The sequence below is a fragment of the Ursus americanus genome, chromosome 3 (genome assembly GCF_024610735.1).
Source record: "Ursus americanus isolate L20-20 chromosome 3, mUrsAme1.1.p, whole genome shotgun sequence".
Taxonomy (NCBI): domain Eukaryota; kingdom Metazoa; phylum Chordata; class Mammalia; order Carnivora; family Ursidae; genus Ursus; species Ursus americanus.
The window spans coordinates 68,447,908-68,471,638 of NC_142129.1; the positions used below are offsets into that span (position 1 = coordinate 68,447,908).

The window sequence follows — 23,731 nt, forward strand, 5'->3', positions numbered from 1 at the left end:
AAACAAAATCTTTGCTCTATAATTCCATTTTTAATCAAATTACTATAAAAGCTCTTCATGCCATTTGATGGAAACCATAGATTTGTCTAATGAGTATACCCAATCAAGAAAACTACAGGATCTCTTCTCTTGCTAAGTGACATTATTGCTCAACAAATTTTATGTTTTATTGAAATACAAACAGATAATGAAGACACTAAATGGTGATAAAATTCATCTGAAGCCAAAGTGGATATCATTGCTTTTACTTCTTAGGATACATATCGATAATTCCCAGTAGAATTATCTCTTTGTTGCCTATATTAATGAAGAAAATAAAATAGAGCATAATTCACAAATTCCGTATATTTTTGGCTTGGAGCATTTGTTGTTTTACTTGGGAGTGATCTAGTTATATTTGAATATAGATTATTTCTTGCAATTTGGAAATCATTACTCTAAACAAAATTACAGTATTATGACTGCTTCCTAGAAGAATAGTCAAAAAGCTATTTAAGCTTATTTGATCTCAGAGTTAATCTCTTATTACCTCATGCTGCTAAGCAGAAAACCATCCCAGAATGATGGGAAGGACTAACCTTAGGCAAGAGGCCTTGTCTCTCTGTTGAATACCTGGTTTACTCTATCCTTGAGGGAAAGGTTGTAATCAAGTCAGAGATTATATGACTATACCTTATTCATCTTGATATTCACAGAGTTAGTACAGTTCCTGGCTCACAGTAGGTGCTCCATAAATGTTTGTTGAATGCAACTGAATGACCTTAAATATCTCAGGCACGTGACTCTTCACTAGAAACCTACATTAGAAACTCCTAAAATATTTTGAAAATACACAAGGGAGATGAGGTCTGGTTCCATGTATTTTGTGTGTTCCCCAGGTGATACTGACAAACAGCCCTAGTTATGAACCACTGATCTAAGTGGTGACCAATTTTATAAAAATTTTAATAATCATCCTGATCTAGATGTATCTAATTATGTCCATGATATATTGGGAAAAAACTAACAGACTGGTTATTTTCAGAACTTTTGTGAACTTTTGAGCCATTTTTCCTCAAAAAGTATCTTACCCTGAACCCAAATACAATTGATCCTCATTATTCACAGATTCCATATTGCAAATTTGCCTACTTGCTAAAATTTATTTGTAAGTCCAAAATCCATATTCTCGGTGCTTTCATGGTCATTCACAGATATGCAGAGTAGCAAAAAACACTGAGTCACTTGATGTACACATTCCCAGTTGAGGTTGAGCAAGGCAACACTCTGTCTTCTTATTTCATCTCTCAGAGTGTAAATGTCCTTTTCATGGTCTACTTAATGCCCTGTTCCTCACATTTTTGTGGTTTTTTTTTTTTTTGGTGATATAATTGCTTAAAATAGCCCCCAAGCACAATGTCTAAGAGCTGTCATATTCCTAAGCACAAGTGGGCTATGATGTACCTTACAGAAAAAATAGATATGTTAGATACGTTTCCCTCAGGCAGAAGTTATAGTATTGTTAGCCATGAGTTCAGTGTTAATAAATCAACAATATATATTAATAAGGTATCTTTAAACAGAAACAAATAAAAGTTACATATTGATTGGTGGATGAAAATATTTTGACCAGAGGCTTATAGGAACCTAACCCTGTATTTTCCCTAGGAGCAATGGCTCAGTATTTGCTAATTCAGTTTTTGCAGTAACTTTGTAGAACATAACTACTGAAAATAATGAGAATTGACTATATATAAAACATGAAGCCAGACTGCTCTGGATGACAAATAGCCACATATTTGCACAGGGCTATCATCTTTATCTTCTTCCTATCCCTTCCTCTACAAGTGGCAGCCACCTAAGCATCTACACTGGGATTCTTGACCCAGAAGGTATAGGGCTTTCAAGGAAGAGTAGTCTTCAGAATGAATGCAGAGTATCAACTGAATTTCTTATTTCACTTATATGTTTGAGTTCATGTGCACCTAGCAAGTATTTTCTTAGCAAATGCAAACTAATATAAAATTAAATCAAATAATTCCAACCAGGAAAGTATTCAGATGGGGAAAAAAAGTCAGTGCCTTCCTAAGCCAAATATAAATTATTTTGGATTACCTGATATTTTGAATTCTCTGCACTACTGTTCCACTTTGGTCAGAATCAGAAGTTGCTTCTGTCTCTGAAAATGCAATATTTGCCTTCTTATGGACCCAGCTGGCTTTTCCCTATGTTCTATGAGTCCCAAAAGGACTGAGCACATTGGATTCTCAGTAAATAAATTATTACTGCTATGCATTAAATAGAAATGTGCAGTCCTGAAAAGGTTAGTACAGCACTGAAGGTCATGTTATGGCTCTCTTACTTTGTGAAAAAGAAAGCCTGAAATCAGTCAGATTCAAAATGCAATAGGGAGCAACATAACATAAAGCAGGGCAGTTGGTAAAATAATAATACAAATAATCATCTCTAATACTTCACGTCTTGATTAGTAAATGTTGTTGTCAGTGTTGTTAGAGAGAGTTAAGCACAGCTAAATATCCTAGGGTACTGATCTTCAGGCAGGAATATTTTGCTCCCCAGAGTATATTTGGTAATGTCTGGAGACATTTTTGATTTCATGAATGGGTTGGGGCTGCTACTGGTGTCTAATGGACAGAGGTAGGAATACTTCTAAATACCCAACAATGCACAGGACAGCACCTCACAACAACGACAGATCATCCAGTCCAAAATATCTGTAGTACCAAGACGAGAAGCCCTATTCTAAAAGTGACTACAAAATAATTTAGGGTATTCAGTTATGCAGTTTAAGCAATGATTATTTCTCTACGGACAACAATATGTAGCTGATCTGATTTCCCCAGAGATGTGGTTCCTACACCTGCATTGAGTACTAAACAAGGATGCTATTCCTAATCTCTGTGCACCAAACATTTAGATCCCAATATAGAAGCTAAGCCTCCCCTATGAAAACAAAATCACTCACATCAGTTGGGTTCAGCCTAACTCCTGCCTCATATATGAGAAATGTATCACTTGGTCCTCTCCTCTGTATGGTTAACAAGACGTCACCGACAGATCAATGAACTTTAGGAGCATCATTAACAATTTCTGGGTTATTCGCCTCATTGGCCACAGAAAAAGGGCCATAAAAGTCATGTGAAAAATCCTTGGATGCTCTCAGAAATTATGGGCCTCAGAAACATTGCAGGGAAATCAACCTGTCTAGTCTATAGAAGTCACCAGAATGTAACAGGAAGAGAACATTTTGAGGACAAGTCTTCCATTGCCCTAGATGGCTGTTTACCTGTAATACTAATGCTCTATGCACTGTCATTCTGATTTGTGGGTACAGAGGGTGGCACGTGTCCACAGATGGCTTGGGGAAACTCCCTCGCTGGCTGACTGCAAATGCTTTGGCTCGTTTTCACATTTACTCTCTGTTCACTGTTACATCCTTGCCAATATCTTCCACTGACTTTCTCCATTTCTTTCTGACAGCTGAGCTGCAAGATTCTGCATTTCTTTCACCAGTACATGATGGCATGCAACTATTTCTGGATGCTCTGTGAAGGAATCTATCTGCACACACTCATCGTGGTGGCCGTGTTCACTGAGGAACAGCACCTGCGGTGGTACTATCTCTTGGGCTGGGGTATGTATTTTCCCAGCTGAGTTTTGAGCCACCTTCACCTCTGTCTGCATATTTACAGTCTCCTTCTAGTCTTGGTCTCAGAAAATGATTAGGGGCCTAGGTCTTGTGAAGAATGATGGGACACAGGTGAGAGCAAGAGTTCAGTCTCCAAGAGAGCTTGGTAGAAGCCCTTTAACAAGTTCCTATGGATTGTGATCAGCATGGGAGTCCGTGCAGAGAAGGAGGGGTGTGATTATGCGTTTCTCCGCTACCAGATGGACAAATGTGCCCTGACGGAGAGATCTGATTAGACCCTCCCTTCAGCTTTATTTATCACCTGTTTGTGGAGCAAAGGAGAGTTTCACATTTTGAATTCTGTATCTCCTCTATCTAGGCTCCACTTCCCTCCCTTAAAAACATTCCTTCCTAGTAATCCATCAGCACGACTCCTCCAGTGAAAGGTCAGGAGGTAGAATCCCACTGAACAATAGACATAAATAACCTCCTGGGACTCCGGGTGGAGCCTACCTGACACCATAGTGAATGGCAATGACTTTGAAAAGCCTGTGGTTGGCTGCTTAAACCATGGCTGCTTCTGTACGGATTGACTAAGGTAGGGTGTTGAGGTAGATGGGGCCACTCTAGAATTTCTCCCCTTCACCCAGGGGATGCTAAAGTCTAGCTCACTCTGATGGAAGGAAACTAGGTAGGTAGTGAGGCAGGGAGAGGGAAAAAGATCTGGGACAAAAAAAGCATGCTGCCTTATCAAAAACAGACATATCCTGTGAGCCTCCCAAACCAGAGGAGGATCCTGATTGTAGAGCCAAAGGCTTGCCCTTGTTCTCCATTGATAGGGTGACAACGGCCTTTGGAGCAGAAGCTGTGGATTACCCTCAATTAAGCCTGCTCTTTAATGCAACATTTTACAGAGCCCCTAAAAATATTGATAGGAGAGGAAAGAGTTAATGAGGAGAGAAGATAATCCAAAGGCTTTCTGAAAACATCAACCTTTGTATTTAAACCCCTACTCAACAGGCATTGTCACCAACTGTATAGAAATATGTCTGGAAAGTCATGTCAGTGACCTAAAGTCTTTCACAGTCTATACCAGGACTGGCCCTATGCGATAGTTGTTTCCATAAGACCCTCCCTAACAGGTATATACAGACTTTAACAGAAAACATGACCCAAAACCAATAGGACAGATCTATAATAGTGGGTTAGTGGGGCAGATATTTGGATTGTGTCATCAATGAAATGAGGATGCTATGTCTCTTTGGTTGCAAGTAACAGAGAATAAGATTCTCTAACGAAGAAGAGAGAAATTATCAGAATCTAGAGTATCTCTTGGAAGTCAAGGGCTGAAATGCTGCCAAGTTTACTACAAGGGCTGTACTCTGGGACTAGAAAGCCAGGAGCACTCTCCTGCTATCTTTTGTCTCTATCTTTTTTTTCCCCCCTAAGCATCTGTTTTAACCCTTCTCTTTCTCTACAGACCATAGATCACAGGGTCTCTGCTTCCCCAATCCTAATGGTCAATACAGGCTACCCCAAATTTTCCTGAGCTCACAATTTTCTGTTCCAGGTACATAAAAAGACTAAGTGCTTGTCTTTAAGTCCCAATTCTGAATAGCAGGACAAGAGAATCTGGTCCAGCTGAAGTCAGGAGGCCAGCCATGGTTCAATGAATCATGGCCAAGGACTTTGAGAGGGATATTATCACATAGTGCAGACATGTCTGGAGATGGGTGACCCATCCAGAAAGAATGGGAGAGGGGTCTTTGTGAACTGGACAGCCCATCTAGAATACACCCCAAACCACCTCACCACTGTTCCCCCATGACCCCCTCATTCTGTTACCTTAACCATCTGGCGAGATTAGAAAGCAGTCTTGTCACTGTCCTGCCAGTGTCACATCCAGTGCTAGGTTCTCTTGCTCTTCCTCATCCTAAAAACAGGTCAGAATACAAAGATCAACATGGCCTTTTATTATTGTTTTCTTTTAGCCGCAGTCTTCCACAAGAGGCTGATCTTACCTTTCCCTGACCTTCTCAGCCTCACACGTACCTTGTCAGAGATTTCTAGTCCTCCGAAGCTAATCATACCGGGAATCAACTGAAGACAGTTCAATGCCCCCAGTAGTAATTCTCATCATCACAATAGTAATGATTGGTGCTAGTCAGATGCCTTCCAACTGAAGACCTGAAAATAACATCCCACCCCTGGCCTGCCACACACACACACACACCACACCCCATTCTGTCTGATGTGTTTTACTTATTTCCTTTAAAATAGAATCTATGGCATATTTCTTATACTGGTTTTGACTATTCAAAAACATCTATCTGCCATACTTGGAAAATCTTCCATGGAGGAAAAGGCTATAAATTTATTCTTGCCTGTGACATTCAGCAGAGATGAGGGCACCCTGGAAGGAACAATTTGTAACTACTCTCTGTTCTGATGCATTGTGAATTAGTTATAAAACTTTTGACATCATCATAGATAGTTCGAGGAAGACATTTGCTTAACACACATGAACAATTCAAAGGGGAAGAGGAACGAGCTGCTCAGCTGTATCAAAAAGAAGGCAATAAAAATAAGTAAAGATATTTATGATACCTTAACCTTTCTTAATCAGAAAAGACTTAAAACTTTATCAGTATGATTGAAGTGGGCTCCTAAGGAACATTGCACTCAGTAAGGTAAGCATGGAATCATAAACTTTAAAGAATGAGGATTTGCACTTCCCCCTAGACAGATGTTTGGAAAGACAGATAGTCAACCAATGTAGTTCTAACCTGTAATTAGTTTTTAGGAGGCCAGACCTAAATCTATCTTTCTCCACCCCTACACACACATGCGTGCGCACAGATGCTGCAAAATTCCACTAAACTCTTTACCATGTCTGAGAACAAAACTGAGAGACAGCCACGATGATGTGTTTTGAAGCAACAGTTCTGTCTTAGAACTTTGGGCAAGCATTATCTTTGGGTGGGAGGAAAACAGCTAAAAGTACAACTGAAATAACTCCTCAAGAAAAATAGTGTCACAGAATCTTTAAAGAATTTAATGGCGCAGAGAAGAAGAAAAAATTTCTACTGGATAATGTATTTATTGTCCTTTTGAAATTATTTTCACACCTAAAAAGTATGATAGGTCCTAAATTTTACAGTGCCATGAAATAAGGCATAACCTGGGCTTTGAAAAGAGTCTAAAAGTGGGACAGCAGAAGATTTGGCCCAAGAAAGCTATGTCCTGAGACCTAACTTTGTTTGCAGGTGATGTCCATCCCAACCATTCACTTCAGCTGTGAATAATATTACCTGCTTCAGGATCTGGGACAGATCCTAAAAATTATAAGGGACATGAGAAACATCACCCTCTGGGAGAAAAGTATCCAGTGGTACAATTCTCCCCAACAGAAAGTGAAAGAATGCTTCTTTCGATAGTTACTCCCTTTACAATTCTGCATGGGCCACTTACTAGTTGATTTCTCTCAAACAGAGGCAACTTCAAATAGTGAAGTTTAGTTCTCAGAAAAAATCATTTATTTTACAACCCTCTCCAGATTGATTCTTCAGCTTGCTGTTTCCCCTCTTGTTATAAATCAAAGAAGGAAATTACCCCCGTGGACTTTTATAACAAACACATAGAATTTATCTAGTACTCTCCTCCCAGAAAAAGAATCCTAGGGAGAAGGGATTATTTTTACCCTCCCCAACCTCAGTGGCAGGAAGGCCTGGCTCTTGGGGCCTGGGGGATGAGAGGAAGAGGAAGGGGAAACAAACTGCATCAAAAGAGGGATTGTGGCTAGAGCAAGGCAAAGAGCACTGGAAATGAGCAGATACAGGGCCTGCACTCCTCTGTACGTTAAGGAACACATCTTCCTCTCTATAAAATGATGAGGTGGGAGTGCTTCTTCTGCTGTCTAATTCTAAAATGTATGTTTCAGAATAAATCGAGAGAAAAAAAAAATAATTTCTGTTTCTAAAACCCAAGTGGGGAAATGATACGTTAAAACTGCTGTGACTAAAACACAATTATGTTTTGTGTGAAGAGTCTAACTCAAAATTCTCTCAGGCCAAGCATTTAATCACTGGCCCTATTGAATTATATGCTTCATGGGTTAAGAAGCTGAGGTTGTTCTCAGGTGAAAACTCAATATTCTGAGGCATTCTCTTTTTGCATAATTCACAGAAAATAAAAGTGTGGAGATCTAACTCACTTCTGAGATACATTTCTTAATCTGATGATAATTTTAAAAGCTCTTTCTACAAATGTCTCAACCAAATCAAGCAATATTCTGTTGGGCTGGGGTACATCTGAGAAAAAAAATCATTTTACAAGAATCACAACGTTATTCTAGATGACACTTATAGAATGAAAAATGATTAAAAAGAGGGACAGAATGCATTGCCGGTAACGACCCCTGTCATTCGTTTATAAATTCAAAGTTGCTTTTTACGAGCACTTGGAGTTTGGTCAGGGAAGTGGATGGCTAGCTGCCTTAGTAGAGGCTCTGCAGGCAGAACTTACAGAGGGTAGGGAACGCAGTTGCACCCTGAAGTATTCTTAAGGAAAGAAAACAGGACCAATGCACGTGATACAAACAGGAAAACAAAAAGCCTACAAACAATACAATGAACATCACCAGGCTTTCAGAGCAGTCAGCCTGTTGTCTCCACAAGCTGTCCCAGGTCATTTCCCTCCGTGGTGACCCAACTCCTCTCTATAACAAAGTTCAGTTCACACGCAGTGAAGAGCTTTCTGGTCTCAACTAATAGTCACCGTCATCATCATCATCGTTATCACCACAGACGAAACAGTGGTATAATGATCATAGCGAGAGTAATAAGGTACCTACTACCATCCTGGGTAATTTGTAAAAGGCTTTCAATTATCGGATGCTCTTAATGAAACTCTGAAAGCACATGATGTTCTAAACAAGAGCTTTTTATCTGGTTTGGCCAAAAATAGTTTGTGTAAAAATGTCAGGGAAGTATGTTGACAGAGATATTAAAATTTGCCACAGTTTTTGAAAATAAACTACCATTTTCCATGGAATCATGGTTGTGGCTTATGACCAAGAAATCAGGCGTGATTTCTGCTTTTTCTCATTTTTAGGGTTCCCACTGGTGCCAACCACTATCCATGCGATTACTAGGGCGCTGTACTTCAATGACAAGTAAGTATTTTGGTGGTTTTTAAGTGAACATATTTGTAAAAAAGATGCATTCATATTTATATATTCCCCCTCCTCCTTTTTTTCAGCTGCTGGCTGAGTGTGGAAACCCATCTGCTTTACATCATCCACGGCCCCGTTATGGCAGCACTGGTGGTGAGAATTGCTTTTTATTTATTTTGTTGTTGTTGTTGAGAATTGCTTTTTAAATCCATTATTAAGTGTTATCTCTTTGTGAAGACGGCTCTGTGTCACATATGTATCATAACTTCAAAATTGGGCTAATGTAATGAGATCTATAATGAGATCATCTGTAACAATTCGATTTGAGGGTCTTCAAATGAAAAAAATAATTTTTATTTAACACAGTTGGGGAAGGGGCATAGTTCATTTCTACACCCGCCATCACAAAAATACGGTTTTCTTTAAACAATGCCATACCTATATGCTCCTCATTAAAGGTAAAGACCAAGGGGCTGAAAAATGGTAAGAAGATGTGACTGATAAAGAAAGTGAAAAACCAGTCCCTCTGCACCTTTTGCCCTGATCTCTGCCAAACAAAACCATCTTTCATTTCATCTTTGGTCCCTGAGCCGTCGTCGGAATTACCACTCAGCATGCACTTAAAAGTATTTCAGGCCCTTCACATACGTTGCCAGGCTGTTCCTAACAGCAACCCTTCAGAGTACATCAGGACTGCTTTTACTCATTAGAAAAACTCACACCCAAATCACATGACTAGTGAGAAGTTGGGGTCGGGAAGAATATGACCATCTGCATCTATTTCCAAGCTCTTTGTTTTGACCCAAAGTTTACTCTACGGTAGCCAGCCTTACAACCATCACATTTAATATTTAGACATTATTTTTCCCACTAACCTCAAAGACAGTGTTTCTTCTTTGGGCAGGAAAAAGAAAAATGGAAACAATCTGAGCCATAAACCATGTTCTGCTCATGTATTGAAGAATTTTCCATTAGTAACCAATCAAACCGAGTCATCATCCAGCCTGAGTTCCCACTGCCCCAGTCTCTCCAGTGCACAGTCGGTTTCTTTTGCCCTCCCCCGGAGCAGTGACGACAAACCAGCCCAACTGTCCTCACAAAGACCCACTGACGTGGCTCTTGAATGTTTCTAGTACCTCATAAGAGTTTAATTATTACTAAAGGTCTCTTTCCTTTCTTGAATTTTGAGGGCAACAATATTGACTTCTATTCCGGGCAGGAAAATCATTCTGATCACTTAAAAATAAATCACCAGTTAAATTTTAAAAACGACTTTGGTTTCAGAACTAATCTTCACAGCCAAAAGTAGTTTGGGACTCACTGGAATGGCTAATGTTAAAAAGTGTGACCATACCAAGTGTTGGCAAGGGAGAGAACAACTGGAATTCTCAACTAGAGCTGGAGTGAACATTAAATGAAGCCACCTCTTTGGAAAATAGTTTGGCAGTTTCTTATAAAGTTAAATATACGCTTACCATATCAACAGGCAGTTCTACTCCTGGGTACTTACCAAGAGACATGAAAATGTAAGTCCACACAAAGACTTGTATACAAATATTAATAGCGTGTTTATTCATGATAGTCAAATTCTGGTAACCATGCCAATTTCCACCAACACTAGAATGAATAAACACATTATGTGTATTATCCACAGTAATGGAGTACTACTCAGCAATAAAAATGAAGGAAATGCTAATATATATAACATGAATGAATCGCACAGATAATATGTCAAACCAAAGAAGCCAGACAAGAAAGAGTACATACTATATAACACCCCACTTCTATGGTAATAGAAATTAGTAGTTGATTAAAGTGGAGGGGAGGGGGTTGTTGACTGCAAAGGAGCAGGAGAAAACTTTCTGGGGTAATGAAAATGCTCTTTTCTTGCTTGGAGTGGTTGTTACCCAGGTGCATACGTTTCTCTAAACTTGAATATAAACTTAAAATCTCCAATTTACTGAATGTGCCTTATACCTCAATGAAGTTATTTCCCTTAAAAAATGTTATTAGAAAGAAAAGAAGGCTGGGTTAGCTGTCTCCACTACATAAACTTTACAGATAAATTCTTCAGTCCTCATTTCACTTTCTGTGAAGTAGTCCTGCCTAAGGGGAAAAATCTTCATAATGAAATGACCAGAAAGCAAGATCTAACAGTGTAATTTATGACCCTCCTTTGTAAAAATCATAAAAATCAAAGTAAAGAATAAACACCCTCATTGGAATCAAACCTAATACATTTACTTATACAGGAAAAAAATATTTTCTCATTTGGACAAAAATGTTAATTCAGGTCTGGGGCTGGTCTTTGGTTGTACGGATGCTTCCAGCAATGCTAAGAGAATTACACCACCTCACAGGCCATCTCTTCTGTGCTGTGAGGGTGACATCTGCTCCCAGAATGAGATAAACAAGAACCAAGGAAAGCGGGCATCCCTAAGTTGGTCCAACCTGGATGATTCGCTTATAACATCGTATCTTTGCAGGTCAATTTCTTCTTCCTGCTCAACATTGTCCGGGTGCTCGTGAGCAAGATGAGGGAGACCCAGGAGGCGGAATCCCACATGTACTTGAAGGCGGTGAGGGCCACTCTGATCCTGGTGCCCCTGCTGGGAATCCAGTTCGTCGTCTTTCCCTGGAGGCCTTCCAACAAGATGCTTGGGAAGATATATGATTACCTGATGCACTCTCTGATTCATTTCCAGGTAAAGAAGCGGGTGGTGTATTTATTCTACTATTGGCTTAGCTAGTTGACATAGGGTGAAGCATTTTCTAAGGCCCATCTGTGATCAGAAGGACCTTTCCAAATATATGTAATCTGGAAGGGATAAAACTTCTCTCTTCCTCATTGCCTGTTTCCCTCTTTTTTTTAAATCTCAAAACTGAGGAAGGAAACAGGGGGAGTATGAGCTTTGAGAACACATCTTTCTGAGGACAAATATTTTGTCCAGAGCTGGACCCACTGCACAGTACTGAGTGCTGAGGACAGAGTTTCTATTCCCACCATCCTCTCATCCTTTCCTTCCCTTATCCGGTAGTTTGAGGGCCACATTTGTTTTATCTTCATGAAGGGGAGTTTTGAAGATCAACATAACCAATGCCAGTTTCCCAACCTGGATGGCTAGCATCATAATCACGAAAGCCAGGAAAACACAGGGCAGAGAGACAGATGTTCCTATCAGTAGGAAGTGCCTCCACTGGACCCCAAGCTGGAAGCTATATCCCTCTTAAACTAGGATATTCTTATAGTGAAGCACTGAATATGTGTGCTAGTAATTGTCTTTCATTGAGCCTTGACTTGCTAATGCAACAGTGAAATGTTCTTCTCCAGGCTATTTATATTGATTCCTAAACAACACATGCACCCAAAAATAACCTTAGTTCTATTTTTCCTCCTCTTTTTAGGGATTCTTCGTCGCCGTGATTTACTGCTTCTGCAACAATGAGGTAAGCATGCATTTCACATAATACCATCACTCGTTGATATAAAGCCAGCACTTTACAGTTCCCAAAGGGCCTCTGGACACATTTCATTTGCTCTCACTTCTGCAGTTGACCTCGCAGGGTTTCGTGACATACAGGATCATGTATTTTTCCACTACTGCAGGCCGAATCTTATCTATGTTTCTGTGGGAGAATTGTAGATATTACCCACACTGGCAGCTAAGTTCTGATTTCCTTGGATGGCACCTTAAACCGATCAGTCCCTTGAGCAGCAAGAGTGAGAGCTATTCTGGATTCCCATAGAAAGAGAAGTCATGCTGCCATTCCTTGGGAAGACCCAGCTCCTCACTGGCGTGGGGCCAGTATCCAGCCAGTTTGTACTGGTTCACTGCTTTCTTGTCCCGTTGCTTGGTGCCAGTGTCATACTACTTCTTCAACATTGTGACAGTCCCCCTGAAGTTAAGACCCAAAAAGGATTCTCAAATAAGTAACTTATTATCTGAATATTTAGCTCAGTAAAATCTAGCGATCCATATGACCAGTGTTGTCAGGGGGGTTTAGCCAGAGTTCCCTTTCTTCTGATGAAATCTTCTTGCCTGGGACCCTAACTGTGAAGCAGAAACATGGAGCTGCTTACTGTTGCTGGGGATGCAAACTGGAGCAGGCACCGTGGAAAACAGCACGGAGGCTCCTTGGAAAATTAAAAATAGAACTGTCCTATGATCCGATAATTCCACTGCTGGGTATTTACCCAAAGAATATGAAAACACTAATCCAAAGAGATATCTGCACCCCTATGTTTATAGCAGTATTATTTATAATAGCCAAGATGTGGAAACAGCCCAAGCATCCACTGATGGGTGGATGGATAAAGAAGGTGTGGTATATACATGCAATGGAATATTACTCAGCCATAAAACAGTGAAATCTTGCCATTTGCAATATATATGTTAATTATATTTGAATTAAAAAAAAAAGTGGAGCTGCTTAAATTTGTACCAAACAATGTCCAGGGCTTCATGAAACATGGTATGTAAGCTCCCTCATTTTTCGGGTGAGAAATCTACACTCCAGGAAGAACATGTGACTTGCACAATGTCACAATCATAGTTATATAACCAGGACAAGAACCCAAATTTCCTGATTCTTAATGAAATTAACTAGATCTTCCACTGCACTGTAATATGTCTATGATTCCTCCCGGGAGCTTTGTTAGTATACTTTCTCTAGTTATATACCACATGAATTGTAATGTACAATTATTTTTTATAATTTTACATTGATTCCTATTAAGAATAATTCTATACCAAGGAAAATCACATTTGGTTAAGAGATCAACAAACATATGATTTTCCTGTTAGTAATTAGAAAGGTTTTCTAACCAGAATCAATTGATATTTAATTGATTCTCTACCCTTTATTTCTTCAGTTAAAAAGGGAGCACCTGTAATATTTTGCTGTTCTGTGATCTTTTTATCTCCAGCCTTGTCATTGCATTGCAAGATTTTTGTCGCTCTCATTCTCCTTTTCAATTGGCACACGTTATCCCTCCCTTCATCCATTTATCCATAAACTCATTCCTTCATTCGGCAGAAGTATCTTGTGCATTCACTATCACTAGGGGCTAGACTGAAGGCTCGGGATAGAAATGGAAAGACAGCCTTCTGCTGCCAGCTATTAAAGTGTCTCTTTGGGGTTTTTTTGTTTGTTTTAAGAATAGCAAAAACTAAATAAATAAATAGGGCTTAGGTCATCCCATCTTTATATCAATTTCTGTGAACATATATCTCTGTCTTTTGAGTTGTTTCATACAAATAAAATTTCATACAAATAAAATGTTTCATACAAATAAATTTTTCTACCTAAAGCAATATCTATATAGGGCTAATATAAAAGTCAGGTTCAGAAGGGGCATACCTTGAAAACATGAGAGGCTTGCAGGCATTTGTAAAAATACCTCAGTACTTCCTGTGTTTTAGCCATGACACTGTCTTTGAAGCGTCAGGCATAGAAAGCAAGCCAAGAAGTCCTTCTAACAATTGAATGTCTCTAGTTCATTTGAGTATGTTATCTCTGCTTTTCGAAGTCAAGAAACCATCTCCATTTTAATTAAGATTCCATTACCGGGGGAAGCTACAAGTGTGACATTTCTAATAAGGTAGAAAGTGTGTACTGCGCCAAATATAACATCACAGCTGGGCCTCTGTGAAGGTGCTGTCTACACCCCATGAACCCGGCAGGGCGCGCGGGCCTGTAGGATGTTCCTGCAGCGGCAGCTGCCGCAGAGCGGGGACTGGGCTGCGCTGGCAGCACACTGAGTTTTAGCACTGACCTAGGGGCTGAGATGGCAGTGAGACAGTGCAGATTGGGGCTTGCATTTTCATTTTTTACCTGTATGTTATCAGTGATTGCGATTATGGAAATGGATCAGATAGTTAACAGGTAGACTAGAAGCAGGGAAGGAATTTGGAGGATGACAGTAGTAGGAATCAGGAAGCACCCATGAGAGCGTGCTTATGGGTCATGTAATTCCTACAAGTCTTCCAAGAGTGTGGACATTGACCACCCATACCTTTCAGTAAATAATTAACTATCTAAGGGACCTCGAAAAGATGATGATGCCTGTAAAGATGCCCCGCGTTTCCAAGCTGCAGCTTAAAAATTGAGAGAGCACCAACAACACAGTACATGTTCTCCCTTTTTCTTGTTTCTTGCTATTGTCCATGCATCGTGGGTAAAATCGTTCATCGCTCAAAGTAGCATGATCAGAAAGATCTCAATTTAACAGTAACAGACTGGAGTGGATGGAAACTACAACTAGTTTTCTTTGTTGTAACTTATCTTGCTTTAGAGAGCCCATCCCACCGGCTTCTAAGAGACAGCAGTCTCTTTCTAGAAAATATTTAGTTCCAAAGCCCTTATCCAAAGGTGCGATTGGAAGCCCCTGTTGAAGAGGCTCCGCTCACTTCTGAGGAGCCTAGACATCCTTTTACTGTGTAGCCTCCTTGACCAGGCCCCGGCCCCATTCTGCTACATCGGTTCTCTCTTCCAAGCCACCGGAGGAGCCGGGAGAGTCAGCCTCCTCTCTTTACACCGTGATGGGCCTGTGAATCTGTCTTCAGCACATGTCACAGCCATTCCCACTCCACTGCTCAGGCACCAACTTGGACATGGTAGCAGGCCAAATGCGGGACTTCTTTACATGGCTATCAATTTCTAGACCTGTGCTCTCAGAATCAGAGAAAGACTTGCTATACTGGGGTGTTTCTATTATTCCTGCTTTCTGTCTTCTCCATTTTCCCAAGTATTTCCACCATGAATGGGAAATGCAAGGTCATTTGTGTCTCTGTAGCTCTCTCGCCCTCCCTCTCAGGAGTGGAAGGACTTTGTACTCACCACTGTTCCTTCCTATCTGCAGGAACTCTCCCTATGCCATATCCTGCATGTTCTCTACACGATGGCTTTTAGTAAAATTCTATTTCCAGAGTAGTATGGTTTTCACTTCATATGCAAAGATAAGCTTTTCTATCTAGAAATTCTTTCTCTCACTCAATAAAACCTGGTTTTCAAAGCTGTTGTCCTTCTAGAGACTTAAGAAAGTCAACTTTGAGACTCAAAGCTAAGCAACTATTTCTTTGTTCTAGACCAGTATTCTCAAACTTTCGTGTGCATCAGAATCGCCTGAAAAGTCTGCTAAAACAGAGAGTGCTTGGCCCCTCCCAGGGGAGTTTCCTAGTCAGTAGGACAGGGATGGGGCCTGAGAATTTGCATTTCCTTTTTTTTTTTTTTAAGATTTTAATTTATTTATTTGACAGAGAGCAAGGGCAAGGAGGGGGAGTGGCAGGCAGAGGGAGAAGCAGACTCCCCACTGAGCAGGGAGACCAATGCAGGGGCTCCATCCCAGGACCCTGGGATCATGACCTGAGCCGAAGGCAGTCGCTTAACGACTGAGCCACCTAGGTGCCCTGAGAATTTGCATTTCTTTTTTTTTTTTTTTAAGATTTTATTTATTTATTCAACAGAGATAGAGACAGCCAGTGAGAGAGGGAACACAAGCAGGGGGAGTGGGAGAGGATAAAGCAGGCTCATAGCGGAAGAGCCTGATGTGGGGCTCGATACCATAATGCCGGGATCACGCCCTGAGCTGAAGGCAGACGCTTAACCGCTGTGCCACCCAGGCGCCCCGAGAATTTGCATTTCTAACAAGTTTCCAGGTGATGCTGATGCTGATGATCAGAGAACACACTTTGAGAACCTACTCTAGACAAAATCCAAGTTGTTCTTCAAGCAGTGAATGAACTTGACTTAATGAATGAGGGTGTTGCAGGGGAATGTTATTTAGGAAATACAATAGTTAAATATTTTCAAAAATATTAACCTTATTATAGATGATATTTATTTATTGTTGTCTTCTAGAACAGGAAAGCTTCTACAGACGTAGGGGGGTAGATAGTGAAAGGGAATTAGAAGGCCTTGATCTTCTAATCATAAAGTACCCAATTCACCCCAAACTGTCAGGCATGTACGTTCTGTAAGATAAAGACCAGTAAAGATCATGCTCCAACAGGGTGAAAAAAAATATCAGTGACAACTTCATGACTAATATTCCAAAGTATCCTTCAGCATCTAATTAATGGAGTTTAATAGGGATTCCGCTTCAAAAAGTGATATGCAAGCATTTAAAGCGTACCTCCAAGTGGATTTAACGTGTTTATAAAACTCGTGGTTTTTAATCTTAAATTTGCACCGCAGTAGGCCTGTCGAGCTGTGGGACACCAAGTGACGGTGTGAGGACGCAGGTCTGACAAATCTATCCATTGAGTCAGCACTCCTGGGGATGAACCCCGCCTTCCGTGCCACAGTATGTAACTGCTGGTGCCTGGACCGAACTTCAGGAAAACAAAGGCCAAAGATAAAAGCATTCCAGGCCAATGGCGAAGATTCTGACCTGATTTTCTTTTTCACAAATGTAGAAACGGAGGCCCAAGTATACCAAGATACTCAGATAGATGGTTAATAATTGAGCCAGGTGTGATAATTACGTCTTCAAACCATCAGACCAGGCTCTATTTTTTGAACTTGGTAATAAATAAATTGATATAATTAGGGAAAATGTAAAGTGATCTGTGTTAATTGCTTTTATAATGAGTGATGAATCTATATAATTCAAAACTTGGTGTGTTATATTGGCAACTCCTAACATTTCTGATGCTTTTCAGGAGCAATAAAAAGTCTCCCTGTTTTGTTTTGTTTTTTTCCCCAAACAGATTCAATGCCCTTATTCTAGTGATCAAAGCAGCATCAAGCTCAACCTGTGGTATTGTAGGAGATAATTGCCCTGTTAAACTATAATTATTCAAGTGTCTTCTACATCCTGCTAAGGGCCTATTCTTATGTGTGGTTTACAAATTGAAGCAGATTGCCATCTCCACACAGAAGAATAGATTATAATTCAGGAATGCAATTATAAAAGGCTATGAACATTTCTGTAATAACAATATTAAAAATATAAAATAGGCCTCAAACCCTTTGGCCTCATGCCGGGCAGGGTACTTCATTAATATGCATGTATACTCCAATGGGGATTATTTTAAAAGAACAGGTGAGGAGAAACAAAGACTTTTTTTTTTTTTTTGGTCTGCTGGGCACTTTTATAAACTCACTCTACACTTAAACTGTCTGCTTTGGATACCTCTAAATATCTGTGTAACTTTTAGCTATAAAGACAGTGTTGGTATTTGAGAGATGCTGAATCCACGGAAACTATCAGATCCCTTTGTCTGGGGACATCGCTTCTCCAAAAATATGCTGAAGCAGTATATTTCCTAATTCCTCAACAGGGCATTGGATGGTTCCTAGATTATAAACCTGGCATTTAAAGCATTTAAGGACCTACATTTAATAGATAGTACAACCCAAATAAAACCATGCCATCTCTTGGCTAGTCCCTACAGAAAAATAAATTGTACAGAAAAAAAAAAAAAATCCAGGAAGAAGCAAGCCTGGGCCATGGAGCACTCTGTGGAGACCTAGTTTAGAATGTATGAGATCAGAAACTATGTGTGTCATTGAGGGGTCTTCGTATTTTCTTAGCACCACCACCCTCCAAAAAAGAATATGACAGAAGAGTTTCATTTTAGTCTGAAGACTTGAGGTCAACATCCAGCCCTAATAACAGTACGGAAATAGCAATAATAACAGTAGCCTCCCTGTATGGTACTTTAAAGCTTAGACGCCACTTTGATATATACTGTCACAATTTAATCCTCCAACAGCGAGGTGAGGTGGAAGAGTTGTACTGAAGAAAGGAGTCTCAGAGAGGTTAACTATCCTACCCAAGATTACAGGGCTAATGTGGGCAGAGTGCGTTTCTTGACCCAAAGTTCAGCCCTTTCTTTCATGGCATTGAATGAGACCCGGTGAAATGATGCTGTAGGTGCAAAAAGAACAGAAAGGTGGTGTGATGTTACCCAATGACAGTCTTCCTTTCCCGCCCAGCTGGTTGCCTGGGCAGTATAACAAGTGCCTGCTTCTGATCATTTCCAAAAGTACAACTCATTGGAGCTCAGGAGCAGTTCCCAAAAACACACACCATGGCATGAGAGAAGACCTAGCAACAGTTGTAGATGATCTAACACCCAGTGGCTTACAGGACACCTCCAGAAGGAAGTCAAGTTCTCGAAAAGCATTGATTCTAGGTCTCGTATCAAAACCCAGTGTTTCATGTCTGCATGAAAGAAAATTCCCATTTCTCCATTATGTTTGCCCTAGATGCTTTCAGCTCCCCACCCTAGTACCACTGGATACCAGTGCACTAATTATGGTCATTAGTGATCATTTTCTTGGCTGAAAGAGTTATGAACTCATTCTAGAATGGATGTTGACAATCAGTCAACAAATATTGGTTGAATAACTGCTATATGCCCAACAGCATGACACGTTCTGGGAATATAAAAATGAACAAGACATGGTTCCTGCTTTTTAGAATTTCCAGGTACAGGAGGAGAGAGAGATATACCGAGTCACGATGGGATAACATAGTAAGAGCAATAGGGAATACAGGTTACTGCAACAAGAGCATGAACAAGAGACTCCTGACTCTGTATCAGGGGGTCAAGAAAAGGTTCCTGGGGAAGCAGAGTTGAGTCCTGAAAAACCAGTTTTGGCATCACTGAAGGGTGGGAGAGGACCATTCCAGTACAAGGGAGTAATATGAGCAGAGAGGCCTGAGGGGAAGAAATGATATAGCTGGTGGAGGGAGACAAGCAATTTGTTGATTTTGGAAAATTCATGTCAGGGCCATAAGTGGCTAAAAACCACTCTGGCAGAGATATGAGCCAACTCAGACAAAAGCAGTAGAATGATGGGAATCTTTCACTCCTGCCCCTGACAGCAGCTCTGTGCCTGGTGTCTAAGTGCTCTTACAGGACCCAAATCCTTTCTATATGTGCCTGGCCAGGTGACTGAAATGGAGGCATTTTGGTTAATCGCTGAAGGACAAAACCATCAAACCAAGATTTCAGGTCACTTTGGGTGTGGACTGAATTCCTTCTGAAGAGAATAACCCTGGTCAAGTTCAGCCCCTTTGGAGTAAGTCACCCTCTGCTGTTTTGAATGGCAGCAGCCGAGCACAAGAAGCCGGTATGTGCAAGAGCACATTGTTTCAGTTAGAGACAAAAAATGGACCTAATCCTTTAGACTTGTCTTCTCTTTGTGTCTTGACCTCTAGATAGAAATGTCTCAGAGGGTGAACAAACTAGTCAGTGCTGAGTTATTCACTAAATGTGGATAAACTGTCCTAATTGCTTTCCTTCTTTACTTTTTCATTCTTCCTCAGCTCTGCCTCTTCCAATCCATCCTGTCCCCTCTAGCTACATTACACCTTCCATTTGTACCTCTTAGGAAACAATAGGAGGCAAAACACTTACATGCATCAATTTTCAACCAGTAAATAGCCCTAATAAAGAACGAGCCCAGATAGGAGCTTGAAGGTGCCAGACTATCAAAAGGGAGTTACTTGACTCTCACAAATCCAGCCACATTGACTGGAAGAAGCTTGGAGGTGGTGTGGGGAGTGGGGTCAGCGTGGGGAGAGAATAGGAGAAAAAGTAGGGAATTACTGCTATGCACCAGCACCATACGAGGTGAATCAAATAACCTCAGTAAATCCAACTCATAACTCTGAATTCATGTCATGAACTCCTTTTTACAAAGGAGAAAAATCTAAGAAAGAAAGAAAAATAAAAAACCTGCAGGAAACAAACTGGGACCCAAATCCAAAGAGCACAGTCTTCGGAGCAGATGCGTTAACACTTAACGCTCTCCTCCTGCCTATGCAATGACCACAAGAAACAAATCCTACCTTCAGTTCAGTTTTAAACTTGATGGTCAGCTCTCTATAGTGTATGCTGTGGCCCACCAGCACAGTCAGGAGCCACAGGCTTCCCCCGGCCTGGTGGTTCCATCACATTCCAACTGTCTGACCCTAGACACATTAAATAAGCTCAGTCCCCATATGTAAAGTGAGGGGAGTAGTCGTTAAATCAACAGGATTAAGTAAGTTCATACTATCAAGAGCTTGGAAAATGGCACGTGGTAAGCCCTCAGTAAATAACAGCAACAGCTACAACTTTTCATCCCCTCCGCAGTCCTCTGTACGTCTTTTGTCAGGGCAAGGTTCAGCTGCATGGCACACAGCTCGACCATGGCACTTAAAGTTTTGGTCTTTGTCTCTTTTAAATAAAATCAGATAGACACACATTAGAGAGTACACCCACACACTCATCACCTCCGAAAAACCAAAACCACAAAACAGTTTGTTGCCGCAGTAATTCCAAATGATCAGATTACCAAATTCCTCTGCCATTTGTCATCTTGAACTTGATGGCTGCTCTGCTATCTGAAGAGGAACCTCTCCAGTTACGAGGTTCATACCCTCTTGTCTTCAATGAATCATTTGACTGTTTTGCCTTTTTCTGAGTAAAATATTTAAAATGATATGACAAATACTAACAGTTATTTGGAAAGACTGTTCTGCTATGAAACACAGAAATGTATTTGCCACAGAAATTATTCAGCCTTCTATCAGGCATATCTCTTTATAACATTAATAGGTTGTGCTATCATTTATATTTTCTTTTCTATTCATACAAATTTGGCTTTTCACAATTAACTTGTCACATGCTTTATCTCATGTCATACTATTTCCAGATTTCCCGTCCTGTGCTCCCATAACGATTAGGTCTTACATCCAAGTTCAGTAGCAAAGTAACGAAAGATGTATTAATAAGTCGATGCAAATATTTTGTATAAAAGCTTGTCTCATGTACTGAGCAACAGAAACTCAGAAATGTAGAGTAGATATTATAGCAATAGTCTCTAATCATTTTAGTTTTGCTCAGCTATAGAGAAAAGCAAGATGTTATGAGATGACAGGGAAGATGAATTAATGACTAAATTGAATTCAGTTCTGGAGAAATTGGAGCTGGACAAGCAGCATTACTGCCCATGGTGTTCTTTTCCGCAGTGGCTATCACAGTTTTCGTATTTAGAGCTTCCTGGCTTTAGCGTCTTCTCCTTCTCTATTATACAGTTTATCATATTTGTAAAGCAAGTTTGGTAAGTTTGTTTACATATTATGAGTTTTTCCATAGGAAGAGGTTGACATTTTATTCTTAAAACTTGGCACTCCATTCACCAGAGTTTCATCCAGCGTGCCCCACCTCAAGCCGTGCTGGAGAAAGGAAAATCGATAGTATGAAGCCCTTATCATGAAACCCTGAACTGTGCTGTGGTTTACATATATATTTTTTTATATGACCAGTAATGTGCAGGCTTAGATTAAAGCTTCTGCATTATCAGAGGTGGTAGCAGATAAAAACTTTTCAAAATTGTTTCCTCTGATAGAACACATATACCATATTGGGTATAAAACCAAGGCAAATTTCATTCACTGGAGAGAAGAGCTAAAGAAGAGACTTTTGCTCAAAAGAGCAAACGACCTTGCCAGTACTTAGGCAAGCAACTCATTTCTCCGACTTGCAAGTTCTTCCAAGATGGTATATTCCCCAACCAGAGCGTCTATACTGCATGGTCCTTTGGATCAGAATTACAATTCGTCCTCCTTTAACCTCTGATAAGCAACACGAACTGTGCCCATAAGCTTGGCTCCGGTCGTTTCTGACAGCCATACGAAAACAAGGTTCCCTTTTCTCTTCCAGGTCCAAACCACCGTGAAGCGCCAGTGGGCCCAGTTTAAAACCCAGTGGGACCAGCGCTGGGGGCGAAGGAACCCCCGCCGCTCCGCAGCCAATGCCGCAGCCGCCGCCGCCGCCGCCGCTGCCGCCGCTGCCGAAGCCGGGGACATCCCGGTTTACATCTGCCATCAGGAGCCGAGGAACGAAGCCGCCAACAACCTGGGCGAGGAGGGTGCCGAGGTCATTGCTCTGGAAATCATTGAGCAAGAGTCATCCGCTTGAATGTGAAGCTAACGCAGCATTGTGATCACTGAGCCTTCATTTCCTGGGAGACAGACCGACCATGCGTTTAAAGTGATTCCCATCCTCCCAGGAGCTGAGCATATCATTTGTGAAGAATTATTAAGTGAATTTGTCCATAGTAACTCTGGAGAAAGTAATCCTTGGTACTATTGCTGTGGGAGACAGTCTAGGAATGGGGTCTCCCACTGCATCCCTTGTGAACTCCATCTTTCATCCAGGACTGAGATGCAGATGTCATAGTAATGCAAGCAAAGTATCCAAGAAAAACACAATTAAATTGACCTAGTTCAGAAACAGGGTGCTCCTTGTTAATCTTGAGCCATTTATAACTTTGAAAAATTAAAATCACGGTCACTATTTTTCTTTTTAACTCTAGACTTTGAATTAGAATATTTCTGTATTTGGCTATGGATCTGATTTTTAATTTTTTTATTTCAATCAATTCTGACGTTACTCAGATGTTTTACCATCCACACAATGTAAACCGCACAAATTACATGACCTCTGCAAGACCAGGTGGCTTTCTAATATAGAGGTGACTAAGAAGGTGGGGGGGGGAGACCTGCATTTGGCAGGAAGATGTAATGCTTTGAATGAAAAAGAAATTTAGAGTCAGTTTGCTCAAAACATTAGATGGGCCAATTTGTTAATTGGTTTATTAATATCGTATGCTCAGCGTGGTGTCCATTGAATGGGCCCTAACTGCCATAAGGAACCGGCCTTCACGTTGAATGTGCTTTGGTCACTGACGTTTATAAATTGGGAGGTCACAAAGAATCCATCACTAAATTTTTCACAAAACTGCCAAAACTATAATTTCTAGTGGAAGAGAATATTCTCTTTAAAGAGAGTTTTCCACTTTCTTAAGCTCCAGGATTTATAAAGCAGGTCACTCTAAGGTTTATAAAGCAGATTACCTCTTGCCCTTGGGTGCTATCTAGCAGTAAAAGATAAATTTGTTTAAGACTGGTAATTAAAAGACTCCAT

The 23,731-nt window shown here is 40.6% G+C and overlaps 2 protein-coding genes across 3 annotated transcripts in view; one reads left to right on the top strand and one right to left on the bottom strand.

The window, feature by feature from the left end:
- CALCR (calcitonin receptor) overlaps window positions 1–22,730 on the top strand; it is a 61,538-nt gene extending 38,808 nt beyond the window's left edge. The window contains exons 7-12 of the mRNA XM_045793246.2: window positions 3,481–3,634; window positions 8,741–8,801; window positions 8,888–8,954; window positions 11,288–11,506; window positions 12,207–12,248; window positions 22,466–22,730. Coding sequence (XP_045649202.1) covers window positions 3,481–3,634; window positions 8,741–8,801; window positions 8,888–8,954; window positions 11,288–11,506; window positions 12,207–12,248; window positions 22,466–22,723 — 801 coding nt within the window. The 3' untranslated portion in view covers window positions 22,724–22,730. The remainder of the gene's footprint in view (window positions 1–3,480; window positions 3,635–8,740; window positions 8,802–8,887; window positions 8,955–11,287; window positions 11,507–12,206; window positions 12,249–22,465) is intronic.
- VPS50 (VPS50 subunit of EARP/GARPII complex) overlaps window positions 1–23,731 on the bottom strand; it is a 239,281-nt gene that overhangs the window by 47,681 nt on the left and 167,869 nt on the right. For both annotated transcript variants that reach the window (XR_006778775.2, XM_087861076.1), the window contains one exon: window positions 5,474–5,561. Coding sequence is in view for 1 of the 2 variants with exons in the window: in XM_087861076.1 (XP_087717202.1) it covers window positions 5,508–5,561 (54 nt within the window). In the remaining variant the exon portion in view is untranslated. The remainder of the gene's footprint in view (window positions 1–5,473; window positions 5,562–23,731) is intronic.